At 41.1% G+C, this 23,688-nt stretch overlaps 1 protein-coding gene across 6 annotated transcripts in view; it reads right to left on the minus strand.

The window, feature by feature from the left end:
* The window catches only part of MSH3 (mutS homolog 3), a 62,516-nt gene extending 38,842 nt beyond the window's left edge, over positions 1–23,674 (minus strand). For 4 of the 6 annotated variants that reach the window (XR_013394675.1, XR_013394674.1, XM_077936260.1 and 1 more), the window contains exons 1-9: positions 23,370–23,674; positions 19,389–19,430; positions 18,301–18,424; positions 15,017–15,225; positions 13,257–13,469; positions 12,526–12,642; positions 11,282–11,401; positions 10,322–10,462; positions 10,024–10,190 (exon numbers count right to left, since the gene is read on the minus strand). Coding sequence is in view for 4 of the 6 variants with exons in the window: in XM_077936260.1 (XP_077792386.1) it covers positions 10,024–10,190; positions 10,322–10,462; positions 11,282–11,401; positions 12,526–12,642; positions 13,257–13,469; positions 15,017–15,225; positions 18,301–18,424; positions 19,389–19,430; positions 23,370–23,558 (1,322 nt within the window). In the remaining 2 variants the exon portion in view is untranslated. Of the gene's footprint in view, positions 1–10,023; positions 10,191–10,321; positions 10,463–11,281; positions 11,402–12,525; positions 12,643–13,256; positions 13,470–15,016; positions 15,226–18,300; positions 18,425–19,388; positions 19,431–20,432; positions 20,640–23,369 lie in introns of those variants that run through there. The other 2 variants (XM_077936259.1, XM_077936261.1) reach the window with 2 other exon arrangements.
* Positions 23,675–23,688: the final 14 nt, after the last annotated feature.

The following is a 23,688-nucleotide window of genomic DNA, read 5'->3' on the forward strand; positions in this document are numbered from 1 at the left end:
ATGTCAGACTATGACATGGAAGACCAATATTAAAATATCTTCAGCCATGAAATTCATTGGGTGACCTTCAGCCAGTCACTGCCTCTCAATCAAACCTACCTCCTAGACTTGTTGTGGGGGTGGGTATACGTAATCATGTTCATAACCTTGGAATCCTCAGAGGAAAGGTGGGGTGTAAAAGTAATTAATTAATTAATTAATTAATTAATTAATTAATTATGTGATATACTTTTCCCTAGCATTTTAAATGGGAGTTTTATCTCGTTAACTGTATGCTATTTTGAAAACTACTTTTATTTGCATATTTTTATAATACTTTTTTTATTATCATGTTGTAAGACATTTTGGAAAGTTTTCAAAGGGTAAGCTAGTAATCCTTACTGTATATAAACAAATGTTTACATTTCCTCGGTTGAAACCAGTGACTTAATAATGTTTTAATTTTGAAGGGACTGTTCCTATAGAAAATATTTAGAAGGAGAAGAACAAGAGTTATGGAGCGCACTGATGAATATGAAACCCTGTAGGACCCTCTAGTGGCAAAAAATTTATCATGGAAAACCAGTTTGTTTTGTAACTTCGGTTCAAAACACTAAGGCATTTGGGTGGTGATTTTGAATTCCTGATTACTTACATCCATTTAGCCTTGAAAGTTGGTCTATTAATACTCCTTCCTACGGGCTACTAGAGGTGAAAAAAAATCTAGCTACTATCAGTTATGGAGCTTATCAAATAACACAGGTTTGTAATGTTATTCCCCTGAATAAAACTTTAACATAATTTTAACAGAAGCCATAAGTTTATAAACATCAGACAATTGATTATAAAAATCAGTTTCATTTATTAATTAGTATTGAGTATTCATTGAACATTAACTATATGCTTGAAGGGGAGGGAAAGATGCAGATATATCCAGTGAACCCATACAGTCACACATCATGCTCTGCCTCTGCTGCTGCACTTCCTTCACTAGGAACCCATCTAAATCTATATGGAAGTCATCTCAAAGGCAGAAAGGAGATGTCAAAATTTATTCTTACATTTTAATTTAAAACAATTATTCTAAAACATTAATTTTTTCTAGAAAAGGTATGGAAGGTTAGAACATGATGCAAACAGTGATTACCAAACACAGAACAGTGAATGCTTGGGTGCTCCTAACTGCTAAAACCAGGGGAAAGTGGATTTAATCTCACAGCTACATTAACTGGCATGCTGGAATGCTACAGACTAATTTTTAAACAGCAAGCCACCATCTGTTAGTATCAAATCATTCACAGCTATTAGAACAAAATAAACAATGACTTTTAAAATTCTTTAATAGATTTAGTACCTATGCCTGTAGCAGATTAGAAAACTGACTCAAATTCATGTTGGTTTCTGCTTTCCTTCACTGTGCAGCGAAAGGGCTTGTCACGAGACAGGTGTTTACATTCCACAGTCTGTACTGTTGGAGTTTCTCACGGGAAAGGGAGACTGGATGTGACGTACACTGGTTTCCTGTTTTTCACTGTGTGATTCTCTCCAAGCTGTCGAGGAGAGAGGATGCTTTTTCTGCTCCGGCAGAGGCAAGATGTCTTTCTGTAATATAACTGCTTTGAACTGTAAATAAAGCAATATAGAGTATGTAGTATGTACTCCTCATCCTTCCGCTGGGCACGGAACTCTGCTTTACACCAACACGTGGTTATGGGCTCCAGAAGTCGGATCGGAGTGCCGGCAAAGGATCGGAATGCAGAGGGACAGATCGGATTGGAATCTGCTCTGCGCGTAAAAGTGATTGATGAGGTATGTACTACTGCTCCGGGCAGCCTGCCAGCTTCCAGTTAATGGCTTTATGGCTGGACTTTGAACTTTTAAAGCCGTTTTGCCGGGAATACGCAAAAGGCTCCCAGGCACAAGTTACTATGCTGGGGAAATCGAAAGTAACTTTTAAAAGCGCTTTTGGATTAAAGCAGCATATATAACGCTGAAGGCTAATGCCAGAGTCATGATGGCCCTTCAGGTTGCTTGTGGGATTCCTAAGCTCAACAAGAAAAATTATCCGGACTGGGTTCTGTATGCAGAGGCAATTCTGCGGAAAGAGGGTTTGTTTGAGGTGATTACAGAAACCCCCCCAGCTCCAGTTACAGATGCATGGAAAGCTAAGGATTCCAAAGCACGGGGAACACTTACATTGATAGTATCCCCAGAAGAGCTCTGTCTATTGCGTGATAAGACCTCAGCCAGAGAAATTTGGGATTCTTTGAGAGAGGCTCACTTAAGGACAGAAGCTGGATCTACTATGTTTTACTTCAACAAGCTGCATAATATGGCTCTTGCTGAAGGTGGAGATGTGCGTTTACATCTGATGGAGATGCAAAATCTAAGACATGAGCTGCAACAGAGAGGACTCAACTTTCCAGAGGCTGTGTATTCTTTCATGATACTACAATCTTTGGGTTCAGGTTGGGAGTCTGTTGCAACCCAGATTGCTGTGCAGCCAACAGCTCAGCTGACAGTGGACTTTGTAACTGCCGTGGTGTTAAATGAAGCAGATCGCCGGGGTGCTAGCTGCATGGGCAAGGGGGAGTCTTCACAGACGTCGTCCCATAGTGCAGTGGAACCACCAGATGGCGCCAAAGCTTTGAAGGCAGTGAAATGCTACTCTTGTGGACGTCTAGGCCATATGAAGAGGGAATGCAGATATCCCAGGGCCAAGACAGAGCAGCGCAGCGAAAGCTCATCGCGTGGAAAAGGCCGAGGCAAAGGAAAAGGTCCGGTGTCCAGGACAACGCAGCACAAGGCTATGGTTTCACGCTTCACTCCAAAGGTTGCAGAGGTCCAGAAGACGTCTAGATCTTTCTTCGTTGTTGATTCAGCGGCAACCCACCACATGTGCAATGATAAGAGACTGTTTGTGTCTTTTACGCCGCAGGAAGGTGCGATTCACCAGGCGGATGACCACACGATTCCCAGTAAAGGCTACGGAACTGTTGTTCTTCACAGTTTGGACTTATCGATACAGAATGTCCTTTACGTGCCAGATTCCAAACATAATTTGCTCAGCGTAGGACAGCTGAATGAGCGGAACATTGACGTGTCCTTCAAGAACAAGAAGTGCATCATCACAAAGAAAAATGACTATGTATTGCATGCTGAATATGTTGATCGTTTGTTTGTTTTGTATTATGATGATGTTGTGCAGGATGACACTTGTTGCATTGCAGGTTCTAACAAAAGTTTGCATGCAGAATGTATTCATGATTTTCATCGAAAATTTGGACATTTGCATTTTGAGGCAGTATCTAAAATGCCTGCCTTGGTTGAAGGTATGACTATTAAACCCTGCAGGTACCACATGAAGTGCAAAGCATGCGCAGCAAACAAGGTGAAAATGGCTGCGAAAGGTAAGGTGTCTAGTAGACAAGCTACGGAACCATACCAAATTGTTCATGCTGATTTGGTTGGACCACTAGCGCCCTCTCTGGGTGGAAATAGGTACTTCATGGTTCTCATTGACGCATTTTCTAGATATATTTTTGTGTACAATCTCAAGCAGAAATCAGAGGCTTTTCCTAGGTTCAAGGAATTCTGTGCTTGGTTGGAAAATGTGCATGGTAAGAAGATAAAGACTCTTTTCACTGATCGCGGGGGAGAATTCACTTCTCAGCAGTTTGAAGCTTTTCTGACTGAGAAAGGAATTCAACACGATTTGTCTAGTCCTCGCTCGCCATGGCAGAATGGACTTGCGGAACGGGCAAATCAAACATTGCTTCAAGGGTTAAAAACCTTGCTGCATGATGCCAATCTTCCAGAGAGTTATTGGGCCGAATCTCTCTCGTGTTTTGTTTACAGTTACAATCGCAGGTTATCATCAGCGATTGGTTGTACCCCCTATGAGAAGATGTTTGGCAAGAAGCCATACATCAAACATATGAAAATTTTTGGTTCTGACATGTGGATTCACTCACCACAAAACTCCAAGTTAGACAAGCGTGGATTGCATGGTATCTTTCTAGGTTATCAGAAAGGTTCTTACAGAATAATGATGACTGACTCTAAGACAATTAAGCTCACGAGAAGTGTTGAGTACAATGCAAAGTGGGGGGAAAATGTGGGAATTTTCCAATGTTATCCTGATGACGGTGATGAGACTGAGAATAGTCAAAAGCAACCACAACAACCCACACCCACTGATGAAGGTTCTGAGTCTGAATCAGAAACTGAATCGGGTGATTCAGAGGATTTCAAGAGTGCGAAAGCCTCTATGCGACCCTCTGAAAGCTCTGATCAAGAATTGGAGGAACCATTGTTCACAATAGGTCGTTTTTCTCCTAAGAAGGAAGAGGAGAGTGTTGAAGACTTAAGGCTAATTCGTAGGTCACAGAGAGCCACAAAAGGCAAACCTCCAAAGAGATTTGCTGATGAGTTTGCTACGATAGCAGTAACAGCTGTTAAAAGCTCCAAGAAGGTATTTGAACCTTCAAGTTTCCAAGAAATCCAGGGTTTGGATTCAAAGGAAGCTGAGCCATGGTTAAATGCCATGAAGGCTGAGCTTGATTCCTTGGAAAGGAACAAAACATGGGAGCTAGTTCCAGTAGTTCCAGGAATGAAACTGCTTGGAAGCAAATGGGTCTTCAAAGCGAAGACTGATCAAAATGGCAAGATAGTCAGACACAAAGCCAGATTGGTAGCCAGAGGTTTTGCACAGGTACCAGGTGAAGACTATCACGAGACATACTCACCCAGTGTGAGGTATGAAAGCATTAGGCTTATGCTCAAGCTAGCTGCAGAGGAAAATCTACACATTAGTCACCATGATATTAATACAGCTTTTCTGTACGGATCTCTAGATGAATCACTTTATATGCTTCCACCTGATGGCGTACAGGTAAAACAGGGATTTGTTTGTGCTCTGAAGAAATCCCTTTATGGTCTCAAACAAAGTGCACGGTGTTGGCACACAAAACTCACTGAAGTATTGTTTTCTCTAGGTTTTAAGCAAGGGAAAGCTGATCCATGTGTATTTGTCAAAGAGGAGGGGCAAAAGAAACTGTACTGTTTGTTTTATGTTGATGATTTATTATTCTTTTGGAAAGATGTCGCAATGTACAATAACGCCCTAGCTCAACTGAAAGAGCACTTTGACATGAAAGATCTTGGTGAGGTAAACAACTACCTATCTCTGGAAATAGAGAGAGATCAAGATGGTAACATTCTAGTACACCAGTCACGGAAAATTGCTGATGTGTTAAGCAAACTAAACCTGATGGATGCTAACCCTGTAGACACACCGATGACAACAGGTTATCAGGTAGATGACACTGAAGAAGCATTTTCTGACACTACGCTATACAGAAGTGTGCTAGGTAAGCTAAACTTCATTGCCAGATGTTCAAGACCAGACATTGCTGTTAGCTGTAATTTGCTAAGCAGACAAGTCAAGAATCCTAGTGTCAAGGATTGGAAAGCTCTGAAACGCATAGCGCGGTATTTGAAAGGCACTATGCATTACAGACTGAGATTTAACAATCAGAAGTCTGGTGGTCTTGAGATATTTGCAGATGCAAGTTTTGGAAGTGACACTGCAGACAGGAAAAGTACGTCTGGAGTTTGCTACATGTACAATCAAGGTCTATTTGATTGGTCATGCAAGAAGCAAACAACAGTTAGCTTAAGTACATGTGAAGCCGAACTGAATGCACTGTCTTATTCACTTAAGGATTGTGAATGGTTGATACAATTGTGCAAAGATATGAAAATTCCTGTCAAATGTACAATCCAGGTTTACCAGGACAACAAAGCATGTTTGGCTTTGCTGAAGTCTGAAGGTTGTAAGCAAAGCACGAAGCACTTGCAATTAAAGTTGCAGCATGCTAGGGAATGTATTCAGAAGGGACTCGTAACGGTGTCCTATATGCCAGGTAATGAAATTCCTGCTGATGTATTGTCCAAGATTGTATCAAGGGATCAACACTGTACCTATGTGCAGAAGTTGGGTTTGTACTGATATTGTACGAACACGCTGCCCAGTGATGTTCACAGAAAGGGGGAGGATGTTGGTTTCTGCTTTCCTTCACTGTGCAGCGAAAGGGCTTGTCACGAGACAGGTGTTTACATTCCACAGTCTGTACTGTTGGAGTTTCTCACGGGAAAGGGAGACTGGATGTGACGTACACTGGTTTCCTGTTTTTCACTGTGTGATTCTCTCCAAGCTGTCGAGGAGAGAGGATGCTTTTTCTGCTCCGGCAGAGGCAAGATGTCTTTCTGTAATATAACTGCTTTGAACTGTAAATAAAGCAATATAGAGTATGTAGTATGTACTCCTCATCCTTCCGCTGGGCACGGAACTCTGCTTTACACCAACAATTCATAGTGTACACATTTGGTCTCCACAAATTATTCAGGTGCACGCATGCTTTAATGCATCTTCCAATAACACACTTCATAAGCATAAAAAGTCATTTTACTTCCATCACCAAGTGCGGCAGTCCTAAGCCCACTTTACAGATCATTTAGTGATCCAGATGGATGACAGAAAGAAATCATTGTGAAGTATCAAGCATCAGTATTAATAAGGAACACACATTATTACTATCAAGAAAGATGTAAAATAAATACCAAACAACAAAAAGATCCTGAACTGAATTATAGCACATTTAGCCTATGAAGAAAATAATTTGTAATTCAATTGCTAGAGGTTACCAGTATGCAAATAATATACATATAACATGAAAATAATACAGCATTATCACTAAAGAATAGGCGGATTATTCTTGTGCTTTACAAACCCACTTCAAAACCACTGAGAATTAGACACAAACGGCAGCTTCTGAACTCAAGGATGCAACCACAAACAACATTAAGACAACCATTGAAGCACCCAATCCATCACACTTGGTGGGTGTTGGATGGGATGGAGGTCTCCTTCTGCTGAGTCCAAAACAGCTCTGCTGACCTGTACTCACAGAATAATCACTTTTTCAGCCTAGAGCTCCCTTTCCACCTGTCAAAACTATGGGCTGATTAAAGTAGCACCCAAGGGTTGGTGGAAGGGATTCAGGTCGGAGCGAAACAATATAAACTTAAAGCTTTTGCAGATGACCTAGTCTTGACATTACAGGAGCCGGAATCTAGTATGAAAAGAGTATTACAACTGATTCAAAACTTTGGTCGAGTGGCAGGATTTAAGTTGAATAAGCAAAAAACTAAGGTTTTGGGGAAGAACTTGACAGATACTGAGTTGGAACAGCTTCAGAAAGAGACAGAACTGAACATGGTTAAGAAAGTTAAATACTTGGGGGTAAACATAACAGCAAAAAATCTGAGTCTTTTTAAAGATAACTATGAAAAATGTTGGTTAGAAATTAAGAGAGACTTGGATAGTTGGTCAAGACTAAAACTTTCTTTGTTAGGCCGAATAGCTGCCATCAAGATGAATGTACTGCCAAAAATGTTATTTTTGTTTCAGACACTACAGATTGTAGACAAGACAGAGTGTTTTCGGAAGTGGCAGAAAGATATTTCTAAATTTGTCTGGCAGGGCAAAAAGCCCAGAATTAAATTCAAAATACTAACAGATGCGAAAGAAAGAGGGGGCTTTGCCCTGCCAGACTTAAGGTTGTATTATGAAGCTGCAGCGTTCTGCTGGCTAAAAGATTGGTTACTTCTTGAAGATACGGATGTCTTGGACTTGGAAGGTTTTAATAATGCGTTTGGATGGCATGCTTATTTATGGTATGACAAAGCTAAGATAAATAAGGCCTTTAAGAATCATATTGTCAGAAAATCAGTTTTTAATGTCTGGACAAAATACAAAGACTTATTGGAGAACAAAACTCCGAGGTGGCTGTCACCCCTGGAGGCCAAGGCTCGAAAAAGAGTCAATATGGAGGCCAATTGGCCAAAATATTGGGAGATAATAGAAAAGGATGGGGACAACTGGAAATTGCAGAGTTTAGAAAAGATGAGAGATAAAGTGAGAGACTGGTTACACTATGCTCAGATTAAAGAAGTGTTTAAAAATGACAAAAAGTTAGGATTCCAAGTGGAAAAGTCAAAGTTAGAAACTGAACTGTTAGAACCTAAGACTAAAGTACTTTCAAAAATGTATAACTTGCTGCTGAAATGGAACACACAAGACGAAATGGTAAAATCAACAATGATAAAATGGGCTCAGGATATCGGGCACAATATTATGTTTGAAGATTGGGAAAGGTTGTGGACCTCTGGGCTGAACTTCACTGCATGTAATGCGTTGAAGGAAAATGTGATGAAAATGATGTATAGATGGTACATGACCCCTGTTAAATTAGCTAAAATATACCATTCGTCTGATAGTAAATGTTGGAAATGTAAGGAAAATGAAGGAACATTTTTTCACCTCTGGTGGACCTGCCCTAGAGTGAAGGCCTTTTGGGAGACAATATATAATGAATTAAAAAGGGTGTTTAAATACACCTTTACTAAGAAACCAGAGGCCTTTCTCTTGGGTATCGTCGACCAGAGTGTGTTAAAAAAGGACAGAACATTCTTTATGTATGCAACAACAGCAGCAAGAATATTGATTGCCAAGAACTGGAAAACTCAGAAGCTACCCACTGTGGAAGAATGGCAGATGCAGCTGATGGACTATATGCAGCTAGCCGAGATGACCGGCAGAATCCGAGACCAGGGAGAAGAAAGGATGGAAGAAGACTGGAAGAAATTTAAGATTTATTTACAAAAATATTGTAATTTGGCTGAGTGTTGAACTGGATGCCAGAGTAGAAAACAATTGTCTATCACCAAATTAGATTTAAGGATGAATTATATGCTAATCAAAATTAAGACTTTGAGCAAAATGATAATTTGTTTGAAATTAATTTAATAATGATGCAAGTGTATGCGGGAGGTGTGGGGGAGTCCTATGCAACAACTGAGAGATGTTAAATTGACAATGATGAATTGTGTTATTCCTGATGTATGTTTTATGTGAAAATCTTAATAAATATATTATAAAAAAAAAAAAAATAAAGTAGCACCCAATGGCACAAGCAGAAGCCTGCAGGAACTCCAATACATGGCATTCTGGGAGGGGAAGGGAGGGGCTGAGCCAGCCCAAGATCCTATGGAACCCCAAACCCATTGCTGTCGCTTGACTACAGTGAGCCCAACTCAAGATAAGGTATGTTGGAAATGCAAGAAGGAAGGGAATTTCTTTCATATGTGGTGGACGTGTACTAAGACCAAAGCCTAGAAAGATATGATATATAATGAATTGAAAAGGGTTTTTTTAAATACTTTTAGCAAAAAACCAGAGGCTTTCTTACTGGGTATAACAGAAGAAAAAAATCCCAAAAAAGACATAAATATATTTATGTATGCTACCACTGCGGCGAGAACAGTTTTAGCCCAGAAATGGAAGCAGCAGGAACTTCCAACATTGGAAGAATGGCAGACTAAGATGATTGAATAAGCAGAACTGGCGAAGCTGACGGGGAAAATCTGAAACCAGTGTGACGAACTGTTTGAAAAGGACTGGAGTAAATTTTTGCAATATATGAAGGAACATTGTAAACATTTGAAAACGTTTGCAGGACTGACTTAAAATATTTTGTAAGTTTAAGACTTGACACCTGTTTGCAAATATCAGTTAATTTTTTTTAAGCACAGAAAGAAGGTAAATAGGGGAATATAGAAATGCTAAGATGAATGTGAATATCTATGGAAGGCAGGGAGTGGGAGGGGGAGTCGATGCTCAGTTTGAGCAAAGATGTATGTGATGACATTATTTTATTTTATTGTAACAAAGGGGGAAAAAGGAAAACTTAATAAAAGATTATTTGGACAATGACTACAGTGAACCCAACTGCTACAGCAGCTGCAGTTTGCCATTGAAGACAAGACAAATCATTTCCATTTATTTTTAACTTAGTATATTTTCACTTGTCCAAGGCTTCCAGTTCAGTTTTTCTTCCCATTGTTGCCTTGGTCTAGCTCAAGGCCTGGTACCAGTGTCCAAATAAAAATATCAAATGTATCTGTTACATAGAAGCGTACCTTACAGAAGTCACAGTATTGATAAGTTTTTCAGTTTGATCTGACACATCTGCAGGAAGAATAATCTCAACAGGCTGCAGGCGTAAAATTAGACTTTCCAACTCTATACGGCCTACAGAATCTTGAAAACTGTCATAAATAACTTCTCCTGTAGTAGGCTGAGCCGCCTAAAAAAAAAAATAAAGATAATAAAAACTAAATACTTATTTACACATATGGAGGTGAACTGCTATTAAAGCAGAAGCCCATGCATCTCAAAGAGTATAAAAGGCTACAGAAAATATTCAAGGCTACTTACCACTATGCCTATGACAACATTTTCCTGGCTCTTATTTCTTAAACTGTCTTTGCTTTCAGATACACACAGAAGATAATTATCACAGACATCAGATATTTCTTCAGCTTCCATAGCATTGTCAAACATCCGCAGAGGATTCACATTTAAAAAATCTTAAGGAAAACTAGTTCTCTACCTCGTTTTTAGATAAAGCAATTAAAGTAATAAATCACACTACATTGGATAAAGATTGTTACAGCTCAGTTAGTCCACTGTGTGAAGCATGTTTTTGGATTGAAGCCAGGCATAGTCATGCTTACGGCATACCCACTAACATTAATGGGATTTAAGTTAATGGGACCCACTGATTTCAGTGGGTCTACTCTAAGCATGCCTAGCAGTGCAAGCCTAACCATGTAAGACCTACTGAATTAAATGTGGGTTACTCCCAGGTAAGAAAGTTTAAAATTGTAGACCCATGGCTTTCACTTCAATAAGGGTCATTGGGTTATCCTGAATTCTAAAAGTTCAAGAGAGGAAACCTATCTATCCACACAATTTGCTTTATAAACATCTATCCTTTGGTTGTCTTTTTTCTAAACTAAAGAGGTCCAAACGTTTTAACCTTTTCACAGACACTTCAAACCACCCCCTTTGATAGTTTTATTATCTAACTCTAGTTTTATGACAGTCTTTTTGAGATGGATAAATAATGTATTACAAAAGTGGCCACATCACAGAGCTATATAATGTGTGTCACTGTGGAATGAATGCAATGCCATTTGAGAACACTCAAGAAACCTTGGGCACAAAGAGAGAGCACATTAATATAGAACCAATTGTCTACTGCCAAGGGAGTATTAGAATTACTGCACAATTCTATACATGTCTACTAGAAAGCAAGTTTCATTAAGTTCAGTGGGCCTTATTTCCCAGGTAAGTGAGTACTGGATTGCAACCTGATTTATGAATTACAAGGATATCTTCCCCAAGAACTGTAGATTTTGTATACAGCGCAGTTAGTTGTCTGCTAAAGAGAGAGCTTCTGTTTTCTCCAACAGCCTTCAAAGCAGCTGTTTCCATTTGTTTTATAACTCCTACCTGCACGAAAAACAAATACCTAAACCAACAAATAATATGAAAGTAAAATAAGCATAAAATTTTAACTTTGTTACATTATGGATGGGTATGGAAATGCAATATACAAAGACATACGACATATTTAAGTGAAGGAACAATGATTCATTCTCTTTTCCACGTAACAGTTCACCATTCAATGCAGAAGGATCAAAAGAGGAATAAAGTAAGAATATATGAAAAGACTACTAAAACACCACAATTATACAGCTGAACGAATTATTCTTTAATTTTAACGTGCCATCCAAAATCAGGATATATCATGTAGTTGAACTAGTTACTGAAACTCACATACAGTCATGAGAAAAAGAGCATACAACTTCTCTGAATTGTGGTTTTTCGTATCAGGACATAATAACAATCATCTGTTCCTTAGCAGATCTTAAAATTAGGTAAATAAATCTCAGGTGAATAACAACACATGACATATTACACATGTCAGGATTTATTTAAGAAAAATAAAGCCCTTCAAGCTGTCTCTCAGCTTGTTTTCTTGCCTTAATAAAGCCAAGCATGTTCCACAAAGATGGAGAGGCCACTCAGACGCAATTGTGTCAACAGCCCTAGCTATCTGGATGTTGCAGAGGTTGGCTACAGCTTTGACAGTAGTGCAAGTCATAGCTGCCAGAAAATCCCCCAGAGCTGTCTAGAAACCTTATGTGAAGATGCCACAGACATCCATAAACATGTGGCACTGATTGTTACAGCCAATCAAATTAAACAGAAGTAAGGGCAAACAAGACCAAAGACATAACCGTGAAAAATGTTAAAAGCAAAAACAGCAAGAGAACAAAAGGGCCCCAAACAACCATAGGTTCAAAAATAAAAAATCAATGAAAATGAGAGGCACACACTGATGTTTTCAAGAGCACACATAAAACTAGGCATGCAGCTTTGGTTCAGCCTAATTGTGACTCCCAGGTACAAATAAACAAACAAAGGGGGGGGGGAGAAAAAAACTGGAGTGGGTGAAGAGAATTATTTTGGAAACTATTTTTTCTTTTCTACTAATAAAGTGAAATTATATTGCTGTGAAACATAAGCTCAGATAAAAATAAAGCGTTAGATAACTTATTATAGAGCCAAACCTTATAACCCTTTGCTACAAGACGCCGAACATGAACAAATAATCTGTGAGTTGGTATGCTGGCAGTCATAAGGTTGTGATTTTTATGGCAAAAGATGTTCAGCTTCTTAGCAGCAATCTATAAAACATGACAATTATTAGCAATTTATTATGACAGCCTACAGTTACCACTGAACTTGTGTCTATTTAGCATTTAATGAGCAGCTACCCATAAAACTAATAGAAGTCAACATTTTTTTAAAAGTCTCCCAAAAACAGAAAGAAAAATGTGACCTGGTTAACATATTACTAGCTATTAACAATATTAAATTTTATCAAGCGATATGAGCTCAAAGGAGGCAAACACATGCTAAATTTAAAATCAGTTTTAATGATTTGTAAATTCTGTTCTAGGCAAATATTGTGATTTATTTTAACTACAAGATTATGCAGAAGTACCAGCATTCTAACTTGCAAAGATCTGGGCTACAGACATACTGTTCAATAAATAGCCTTTTACATGGCATTAGGCACAGCAGAGTTCCTCCAGGCCCCTGAAATCCACATGCAATTGCTGTGGTCACACCTCTTCCAACAGATTTGCATGGCTGTTCCTACTTAGGTTTAAGTATATTTGGATGCTTTTTGACTTCACATTGCACCTTCTGCATATAGTTTACAGAGATCATGCACAATATGTTAATAGCAACAGTGTGTAACTGTAAAACAATGTGGTTGATAGAAGTCCTTTACCTCTGCATCTTCTCCGAAAAATCTGTACTTGTAACCACACTCAACACACAAAATAGCATCCTTATACTGATTTTTTATTTCTAGGAACTGGAGCTCAAGGGGTGTATACACACTTTTGCTTCTTTTTTTAAGAGTAGTATCAGTTGCATATTGAGTGTTTTCCAAACTCATATCAGAGGCAGAAAATTGGCTTTTATCTAGACACATTTCTTCCTGTGAGCAGAAGAGATCAAGCAAGAATGAAGAAAAACACAATTACACAGTTAGTAAAAACAGTATGATTCACTTCATTAGATGTCACATTTTACAGCAAGAAATAATAAGTGAATCTAGAATGCCACCCAAGTTAGAATTCCAACCCAACATTTTAACTTTAAAACTTACTTCCTTCCCAGCCCATAAATCAGTGATAAGGTGGCAAGTCTGGCTCCAACATGAAATCAGAAATAAAAAGTTTGACAAGGCAGTAAGATGCATTCCCAAAATACTTCAACAAAATGTTCTAGCCCACAACACATTTTTACCAGCTTCCTTGTTTGCATATTGTATCTTTGTTATTCAATGCTGGTATATCAAAAAACTCTTTTTCCAGTTTATGAAAGCTGGTCCCCTAAATCGTTTTTTACACAGATCACCTGAAGACTAAAATATGCAATTTTTCAGATGTGTAGTGAAAATATTGCAACATAAAGGGTTGTATTAAGCTAACTTTTATTCAGAGCAGACCCACTGAAATTCATAGACTTAAGTTAGCCATGTTTATTAATTTTAATGGGTTTGTTGCAAGTAAAAAATATTTGAACACAACCCAAAGTCTATTAGATGTTCTATAAAGAAGCGGAAGAAAAACTAGTCATGAACTGATACATTACCAGCCTGAATCTATAAAATCTGGAAATCTAATGGCTTAATGTAGGGGTGGACAACTTTAGGCCCAGAACCTGAATGTGGCTTTGTAGGTCCCTCTGTCTGGTCCTCATGATTCTCTCTAGGCTACACCCCTTTCTCCAATTTCTTTAAATGCTTTTATCTGGCTCTATTATGCCCTTGCATAACTGGCATGTGAACCTCAGAAGGTTGTCCAATAGGAAATGTGGCCCCTGGGTTGAAAACGGTTGCCTACCCTTTGCTTAGTTTTCAAGAAAACTCTGCCACTATCAAGAAGGATTAACAACCACATAAACTGAATTTGGAAATCATCACATACCTTTAGGATTAACAATTTTTTGAATCATAGTAATGCTTTTTGGCACATTACTAAATTATGATAAATATACAAGGGCGTTATCTTTCCACTAGCTATGTACTTTAAAATGTCTTCATTAATAACTGGCTTTCAGCTCATTGTCTTCTCTAGCGAACCATCAGCCACAGAATCAATTAACTGTAAAGTCAATGTAAAATCACACACACAGGTTTTTTATCAGCAATTTTCCTTATTAATGCATCATACCCATATTTTTAAATGGAGAACTTAAAAGCAATTTGAGATCAAGTGTGTGAATGTTGAAACAAAACTCTCTCTCTCTTACGGACTCCTCTGTACTGTAACCACAGTCATCCCATTCAATATTTTCTGCTGAGCTCTAACTTGAAACACAGAACAGCCTGTCTCCGGATTTAGAAATATTATGCTGCCAGTATTCACCGCTGCTTGCATTTGGAAGGGCTGGTGGACTAATCCATGAAGAAACACACAAATAACATATTTTTAATAACTGAATGTAAAAGCACTGTGGGGCAGGGTGGGAACTACTTGCCTTGTTAATGTCGTGAGAATGTTGGGAGCCACTTATACCATTGTTTCCAACCATAGAATGCTGGTACTTGCTTAAATCCACAGAGTGACTTCCATGAAGAGTCTCCGAATGAATTCTTTTTCTTGGACGCTCCAAATTGAAAGAGAACTTTCGCAGTTTATCTAAGGTTTCTGAACTTATTTGGGAACTGGTAGATTTGTTTGGCTCTCCTTTGTCAGCAAATATAAACAAACAAACAAACAAAAGATTTTCACCTCAACCTCAACATGCCCAAGGTCAAATTTCTTATTTTCCCTCCCAAGCTTTCTTCCCCACACAAGTTTTCCTTATCCAAGGACAGTGTTACCATCATGTTTAAAAGGCACACAGGATGGCATTGTCTATGTGGCTCCTCTCTCTCATTTGTTTTCCATATTCACTCTGCAGTCAAGCTGCATCACTTCTGCCTTTACAGCACTGCAAATACATGGTCCTTTATAACACTGCAAAAATATGGCCCTTCCTGCATTAGAGAAGGTTGAACTAGATGACCCTCTGGGTCCTTTCCAACTCTACAATTCTATGATTCTATTACTCCTCTACCCAACTCAGCAAAGGCAATCAGCCCTCCGGTCACTCTGCACACGACATCACTCCTTATATATCTATGCTGGCTTCCTGTCTGCTCCCAGATCTAGCAAAAGCTCTTGCCCTAACTTTCAACATCCTCTGTGTTACCCTTTCTCTCACTCCTGCCTGTGATCTTTGGTTCTCTGGTACCACAACCCTCCATCATCCAAGGTCCTCTGCTCTATCCCCACTGCTTGGAACTGCCTGATAACATCTATGTAGCATTTTGTTCAAATACCTCATCAAAACCCACATCAGAATGTTACTAAGCCTAAGCATGTGCAGGTGAAATCACCTCATATTGCTTACATGTCTATGCCTCCCTTTACTTTACTTTACTTTACTTCCCTTTCCATTCTGCTTCTTCAATGTCAAATTTCAGGTTGTAAGTTCTCTCGGGACAAGGACCTGTCCTCTTGTGCTCTAAAGTGGTATACATACTGATGGTGCTACATTCATTATTAGTAACTGAAATAACAATGCTTCTAATACAATATACTGTTGTTAATAATAAGTTATACCGTATTTTTCGCTCTATAACACGCACCAGACCATAACACGCACGTAGTTTTTAGAGGAGGAAAACAAGAAAAAAATATTCTAAACAAAACAGTGGATGTATGATTTTTGTGGTTCATGCTGTGGCCACAGACATGTGATCTGACGGTGAGTTTGGGGTAGCCCAATGCAAAAATCCTGAGGATCCATGTGGATCCATGCTAAAGTCGCCCTAAAGTCGCAGGGGCGCTGGGGGAGTGAACAGGAAGCAGGAGGAGGAGAACAATCCCTCTCACACACAGACACACACACAGAGTATCAATCCTAAAGTCGCAGGAGAGGCAGGGGCGCTGGGAGTGGGAAGCAAGAGAAGGAGAACGATCCCCCCCCTCTCTCTCTCACACACACAGTATCAATCCTAAAGTCGCAGGAGAGCGCAGGGGCGCTGGGAGAGTGAAGGGGAAGCAAGAGGAGAACGATGCCTCACACACACACAGACACAGACACACACAGAGTATCAATCCTAAAGTCGCAGGAGAGCGCAGGGGCGCTGGGAGTGGGAAGCAAGAGAAGGAGAACGATCCCCCCCCCCTCTCTCACACACACACAGTATCAATCCTAAAGTCGCAGGAGAGCGCAGGGGCGCTGGGAGAGTGAAGGGGAAGCAAGAGGAGAATGATGCCTCACACACACACAGACACACACACACACAGAGTATCAATCCTAAAGTCGCAGGGGCGCTGGAAGTAGCAGGGGCGCTGGGAGAGTGAAGGGGAAGCAAGAGAAGGAGAACGATGCCTCACACACAGAGAGACACACAGAGTATCACTCCTAAAGTCGCAGGAGAGCGCTGGGGCGCTGTGAGAGTGAACAGGAAGGAGGAGGAGAACGATAGCTCAAGCACACACACACACACACACACACAGCCCCTACAGTGGCTGATCCAAAATCGGACAGCAAAAAACTGCAGGCAGGGACACGGGGTTGTTTTAAAGCAACCAGCCCCGATCTGCTTCTCTCCCTCCTCCCGGCTAGGCTGGCTGAAAAGCTTTGCTGCTACTTAGCAGCTCAGTGGAGAAGAGAGAGGGACATAGAGCACGGGGCTGTTTTAAAGCAACCAACCCCGCTCTGCTTCTCTCCCTCCTGCCCGGCTCGGCTCGCTGACAGGAGCCGCTTACACCCGCTTTGCAGTTTCAAAGAGAGCCACGGACTGCTCACAACTGCAGCGGATTCCCCTGCCATCTGTAGGCATTCGCTCCATAACACGCGCAGACATTTCCCCTTACTTTCCAGGAGGAAAAAACTGTGTGTTATAGAGCGAAAAATACGGTAAGTACTAAATATAACGCATTATGGGTTTTATCAGCTAACTAGAGAGTCTATCATATCCACAATTTCCCCCCTTCACATCTATGCATAGGCAGGTCAGGAGAAGGTCTCAGACTCAGTACATGTAGCTCGGTGGTAGAAAACATGTTTTGCATGCGTAAGGTTCCAGGTTCAATTCCCAGCATCTTTGGGTAAGGCTGGGAAATTCTCCAGTCCGAAACCCTGGAAAGTAATGACCAATTAGAACAGAAAATAATGAGCAAGATGAACCAAAGACTGCTTCATATGTTCCTATTGTGGGGGATTTGCAATAAACCTAACAATGCTAGTTAGCATGTGAATGGGTTAGGGACCAGAGAGTTCTAAATTACTAGAGCAGGCTCTGCAATGTTACATGTCCCTTCTGCAAAGAGGGAGAAAGTAAGGCTTATTTCCTGTTCCCCTCCACTCTCCCTTTCTGCTTGGGATGGAGGCAGTCATGCTCTCCATCCCTCAGCTCTCTGCCTCAAATAGATATCTGAGGCTGTTCTTGCTGTAGCTTTACAACCTAGCAGTTCAAAAGCACGCTTAAAAAAGTGCAAGTAGATACCGTTCCGGCGGGAAGGTAAATGGCATTTCCGTGCACTGCTCTGGTTTCAGTGTTCTGTTGTGCCAGAAGTGGCTTAGTCATGCTGGCCACATGACCCAAAAAAACTGTCTGCAGACAAATGCCGGCTCCCTCGGCCTGTAAAGCGAGATGATCGCCGCAACCCCAGAATCGTCTGCGACTGGACTTAACTGTCAGGGGTTCTTTACCTTTATTTAATTCTTGATTTTAATTATAACCAGCTACTTTACTGAAAACTTACCAGTGTTCAGAGTACTCACTCTACTGACCTCTTCTTTTCTTCTACTCTGCAGAAGTTTTGAACATTTGTCCACATGTTCTTTGTTTCTAACAACTCTTCTCTTTTTCCCATCAGGTTCATGAGTCTGCAAAATGTTATTTCAAACAGTTTCAGTCTGTTTGGACTCTGGAATCAGTTTGAAGATAAGTAGAGAACAATCAAAGATTCAGAACAAACTATCATGAAGAGCTCTTTACTTAATTATTTGAAATTAGACCCACTGAAATCAATGGGTGATATCCAACATTAGTCATACTCATGAAGGTCCACTGAAACTTGATTTCAATAGGTCTGAGTATGACTAATGTTGGATACAACCAATGTATCTCTATAGTATGACTGGTGAAAGACCACAAGTCTTTCCCACAAGTCATAGATTTTAGTTTTCATTTAAAACAAAGTTTTTACCATGGCTTCTTTTTTCCAAAAGATAGAATGCAGTCCAAAACTTTTAAAAGTTGAACATGCAAGGTTTATCAGCCTGCAAGATTTAGCAGGCTGTATGAGTCGGTCACGACTGGACCTAATGGTCAGGGGTACCTTTACCTTTACCTGACAGTCTGCTGCCAGGACATAACTGCCCTCACCACCAAATGTCAGTAATTTAGACAAAAGCCTGGGCACAACCACACCCTAGGTCAATCCCAACCTCTCTCACCACCAAAGGAACACAAGTGAACAGCAAAGAACCTGCACAAGCAACGCTGACACCAAATTCTACATATAGTAAGTAAAATAGAAACAGCGCCACCCGACCCCACCCCCACTCATCTTTTCCCCCCCTCCATCCCAATGTCTTAACAAATGAAACTGACTTGTAAAAATGTTACATGGGGGGGAAAATATACGAGAGAGATTGCACACACTTTTGTAAATCAAGAAAATCTTTAATAATAATAATAATAATAATAATAATAATAATAATAAAGCCTGGGCACAGTTATGAGAGACAGGGTGGTGCAACGGTTAGTACTGGATTAGGACCCGAGAGACCAAGGTTCAAATCCATACCCAGCAATAAAGCTCATTAGTTTATCAGCCTAACCTACCTCACAGGGTTGCTGTAAGAATAAAAGAGGGTTCTTGAGCATCTTGGAAAAAAGGAGATATAAATTGTAATACAGTGGTGCCCCGCAAGACGAATGCCTCGCAAGACGAAAAACCCGCTAGACCAGGGGTCTGCAACCTTTAAGACAAAAAGAGCCACTTGGACCCATTTCCGAAGAAAAAAAAACTGGGAGCCGCAAAACCATTGCGACATTTAAAACAAATATATCTCCGGAGCCGCAATCGGACAGCGGACGGGAAGGTGACGTCGGGACAGTGCGTGACTAACGCACGCACCACCCCCATGCAACGTCACAGCCAGTACAGCGCCTGCCACAGTGGGGAGTGTTGGGACGCACAATGTGCCTCCTCCCCTTGCTAGTATCTGCCCTGGAGCCGCGGCAAAGGTGTAAAAGAGCCACATGTGGCTCCGGAGCCGCGGGTTGCAGACCCCTGCGCTAGACGAAAGGGTTTTCCGTTTTTGAGTTGCTTCGCAAGACGAATTTCCCTATGGGCTTGCTTCGCAAGACGAAAACGTCTTGCGAATCTTGCGAATTTTTTTCGCTCCCCCCCCCTTTTTCTAAGCCGCTAAGCCACTAATAGCCTTTTAGCCGCTAAGCCTTTAATAGCCGCTAAGCCGCTAATAACGCTAATCCGCTAAGCGGGTTGCTTCGCAAGACGAAAAAACCGCTAGACGAAGAGACTCGCGGAACGGATTTTCGTCTTGCGAGGCACCACTGTAATAAAATCTCTCTGATAAGACCATAAGGTGAAATGAAAAGTTAGCTAAGTTTCTATGCAGTAACCACACAATCCATTATACCCTACACATTTAACTTTGGAGTGCAATGTGTGCCCCAGTATTTATTTACCAACTAAAATATGTTAATCATTAGATTTTTATCTTTCGTTGTCATATAAAATGACAGAAATCAATGATACAGTATGAAAATCCAAACTAATTTTACCATACCACTAAAAAGCAAGAAAATTTTAGAATGGGACAGTCTATCCAGAGTGTGATTAGAAGTGAGCCTTAAACTCACATTTACTGCCTCTCACCAGAGGAATGTACTAAATGAACAGTAACATCTGCAGTCTTCCTGACAGATAGCAGTAAACTGAAGCTTCACTTTTATTGGTTTTATCAAAATATATCTTGCTGTTCCTCCTCAAGGATGCCCAGGATGCCATAAGAAAATGAAATTAAATAAAATCATGCACAAAATACAATAATTAAAATGACAACTATAAAGACTTGTTGTTGTTGTTTAGTCGTTTAGTCGTGTCCGACTCTTCGTGACCCCATGGACCAGAGCACGCCAGGCACCTCTGTCCTCCACTACCTCCCGCAGTTTGGTCAAACTCATGCTGGTAACAGTACCTAAATATATCAATCCCCTTTCACAGGCCTGGAGAAATAAAAATATCTTCAAATTCCACAAGGCTCATATAACAATAATTCCTACAGCATTTTATATTTCCAAAATGTGTTGCAATTTGTCATTCCTATCTTAAAAACACATTTACTTTAATTTAAAACACATTTACTTTAATTTAATTTAAACTTAATTCAACAAGAAAACATGCTTATGTTTGCAGTTTTTCTCATTTGTATTCATTCTCAAGAACCCTCTGAGACTGGTTACAAATAAGAGACCTGATGTGCCAAAATCACATAAGCCTAAGATAGCCAATGTGGTGACCTCCGGATAATCTTGAAATACAGCTCACATCAACCTCAACCAGCAGGGTTAATGATCAGGGATGATTGGAATTGTGGTGCAGCAACATACTACTGATTCCAGATCAAGAGAAGTAACAGTACTGTTCTATTCTGCCTTGGTCAGACCACACCTGGAATACTGTGGTGTTCTGGGCACCACAATTTAAGAATACTGACAAGCTGGAACATGTGCAGAGGCAGGTGACCTCTGTCCTCCACTACCTCCCGCAGTTTGGTCAAACTCATGCTGGTAACAGTACCTAAATATATCAATCCCCTTTCACAGGCCTGGAGAAATAAAAATATCTTCAAATTCCACAAGGCTCATATAACAATAATTCCTACAGCATTTTATATTTCCAAAATGTGTTGCAATTTGTCATTCCTATCTTAAAAACACATTTACTTTAATTTAAACGTCACTTAATTCAACAAGAAAACATGCTTATGTTTGCAGTTTTTCTCATTTGTATTCATTCTCAAGAACCCTCTGAGACTGGTTACAAATAAGAGACCTGATGTGCCAAAATCACATAAGCCTAAGATAGCCAATGTGGTGACCTCCGGATAATCTTGAAATACAGCTCACATCAACCTCAACCAGCAGGGTTAATGATCAGGGATGATTGGAATTGTGGTGCAGCAACATACTACTGATTCCAGATCAAGAGAAGTAACAGTACTGTTCTATTCTGCCTTGGTCAGACCACACCTGGAATACTGTGGTGTTCTGGGCACCACAATTTAAGAATACTGACAAGCTGGAACATGTGCAGAGGCAGGTGACCAAGATAATCAAAGGTATGGAAACCAAGCCTTATGAGGGATAGTTGAGGGAGTTGGGTATGTTTAGCCTGGAAAATAGGAGGCTGAAAGGTTATATGATAGCCATCTTCAAATATCTAAAGGGCTGTCACATGGGAGATGGAGCAAGCTGCACTAGAGGGTAGCCTGCACTGCATTTTCTCCTGCACTGGAGGGTAGCCACTCCACAGACTCTCCTTCCTTGGAGTTTTTTACGCACAGGTTAGATGGCCATCTACCATGGATGCTTTAGCTGCGATTCCTGCATTTCAGGGGGTTGGATGACCCTCTGGGCCCCTTCCGACTCTACAATTCTATGATTCTATCAACAGGGCACATGGGGTAATCCAGACTTAAACAGTCACAGAGCTAAAACGTGTGATGTAAACCTACACTCCCTGTTTTGCATCAGAACAAAACAGCTGGGTTCAAATCCCTGCAGCACTATCAAGTTCATTTGTCCAATCACACATATACACAGTTTAATACACATAACTTATTAGCTACCAGAAAAAAGTATTATCTTCCTGTATGAGTTCCTTAATGGAACATAACAGCCCTGATTGATCAGATAAAAGTTACGTTTAGTTACATTTTGAAGGCACACTCCATCTTTTGCTCCCTAGTATTCAGCAGCATACTGCCTCTGAACCTGGAGGTTTCTTTTAACAATCGTGCTAAAAGTTTTCAATGCAACTGTTTGTTTAATCCGTTTGCTGTGTCTGCCCTGAATCTTTCAACTTATAAACTTCATTGCATGCTCCCAACGAGCGCCAGTTCCCCCATACAGAGCACAGAGCTGAGGGGATACAAAGTAATAAGAACACCACCAGCAGCTATTTTATAGGGGGGGGGGCACACAAATGCATCAAACTCAACCTTTAACAGGTTTGTCGAGGAAAACGATCAACTCTTTTCAATACATTCAGTGATTTTTTTTCTAGCAGCCCTCTGAGCAAGTCAAGCTGCATCAGCCTACAAGTCTATCCTCGCGTTTGGCTCGCCAGAGCACAAAAGGGCATGAATGAAGAGCACCCTAGAGCAGTGTTTCCCAACCTTGTGCCTCCAGCTGTTTTTGAACTACAACTCCCATCATCCCTGACTAGCAAGACCAGTGGCAAGGGATGATGGGAATTGTAGTCCAAAAACAGCTGGAGGCACAAGGTTGGGAAACACTGCCCTAGAGAACCAAGCCCTGCTCAAAGAACAAGCCTGAGAGGGAACCCTAGTTCTTGGAAGTACCGAAGAGGCCCCTGCTCGAACTGCGGCGTCGCGGGGGGCGAAGAAGGGGTCGCTTTTTCCTGCACCGCGAAACAGGATTGAAAGATTAGAAGGCGGGGACGGAGCAGCCGGAGAAAAGAAACGTGCTTTGAGGAGGATCTACGTCAAGTCAGGCTCAGGCTCAGGCACCCAAACGCCGCCACCCGCTTCCCACCACAGTCAAGGCGCGCACCGTGTGCGGAGCAACTCCTGCAGCCGCCATACAGCCCTCGCTTCTCTCCTCCTCTTCGGCGGCGGCAGCAGCAGCAGCCGAGGAGGAAGCGGTTGCTCGGAGGGATCCCGCCGCCTGGAAGAACTTGCTTAGCACCGGCTGCCCGCGGGCCCCGCCGCTTGGGCCGGGCCTGCTTCGCCCCCGCGGCATCCCGGCCTCGAGACTGGGCAGTTGCCCCTCAGCAGCCGTTCGGAGAGCCACGCGACCGACCTCACGCCGTTCCTCGGCCCCGCCCCTCTCCCGCGCCAAAAAGCCTATTGTGGAGATTATAGGAGGGGGC

The sequence above is a fragment of the Podarcis muralis genome, chromosome 11 (assembly GCF_964188315.1).
Source record: "Podarcis muralis chromosome 11, rPodMur119.hap1.1, whole genome shotgun sequence".
Lineage (NCBI taxonomy): Eukaryota > Metazoa > Chordata > Lepidosauria > Squamata > Lacertidae > Podarcis > Podarcis muralis.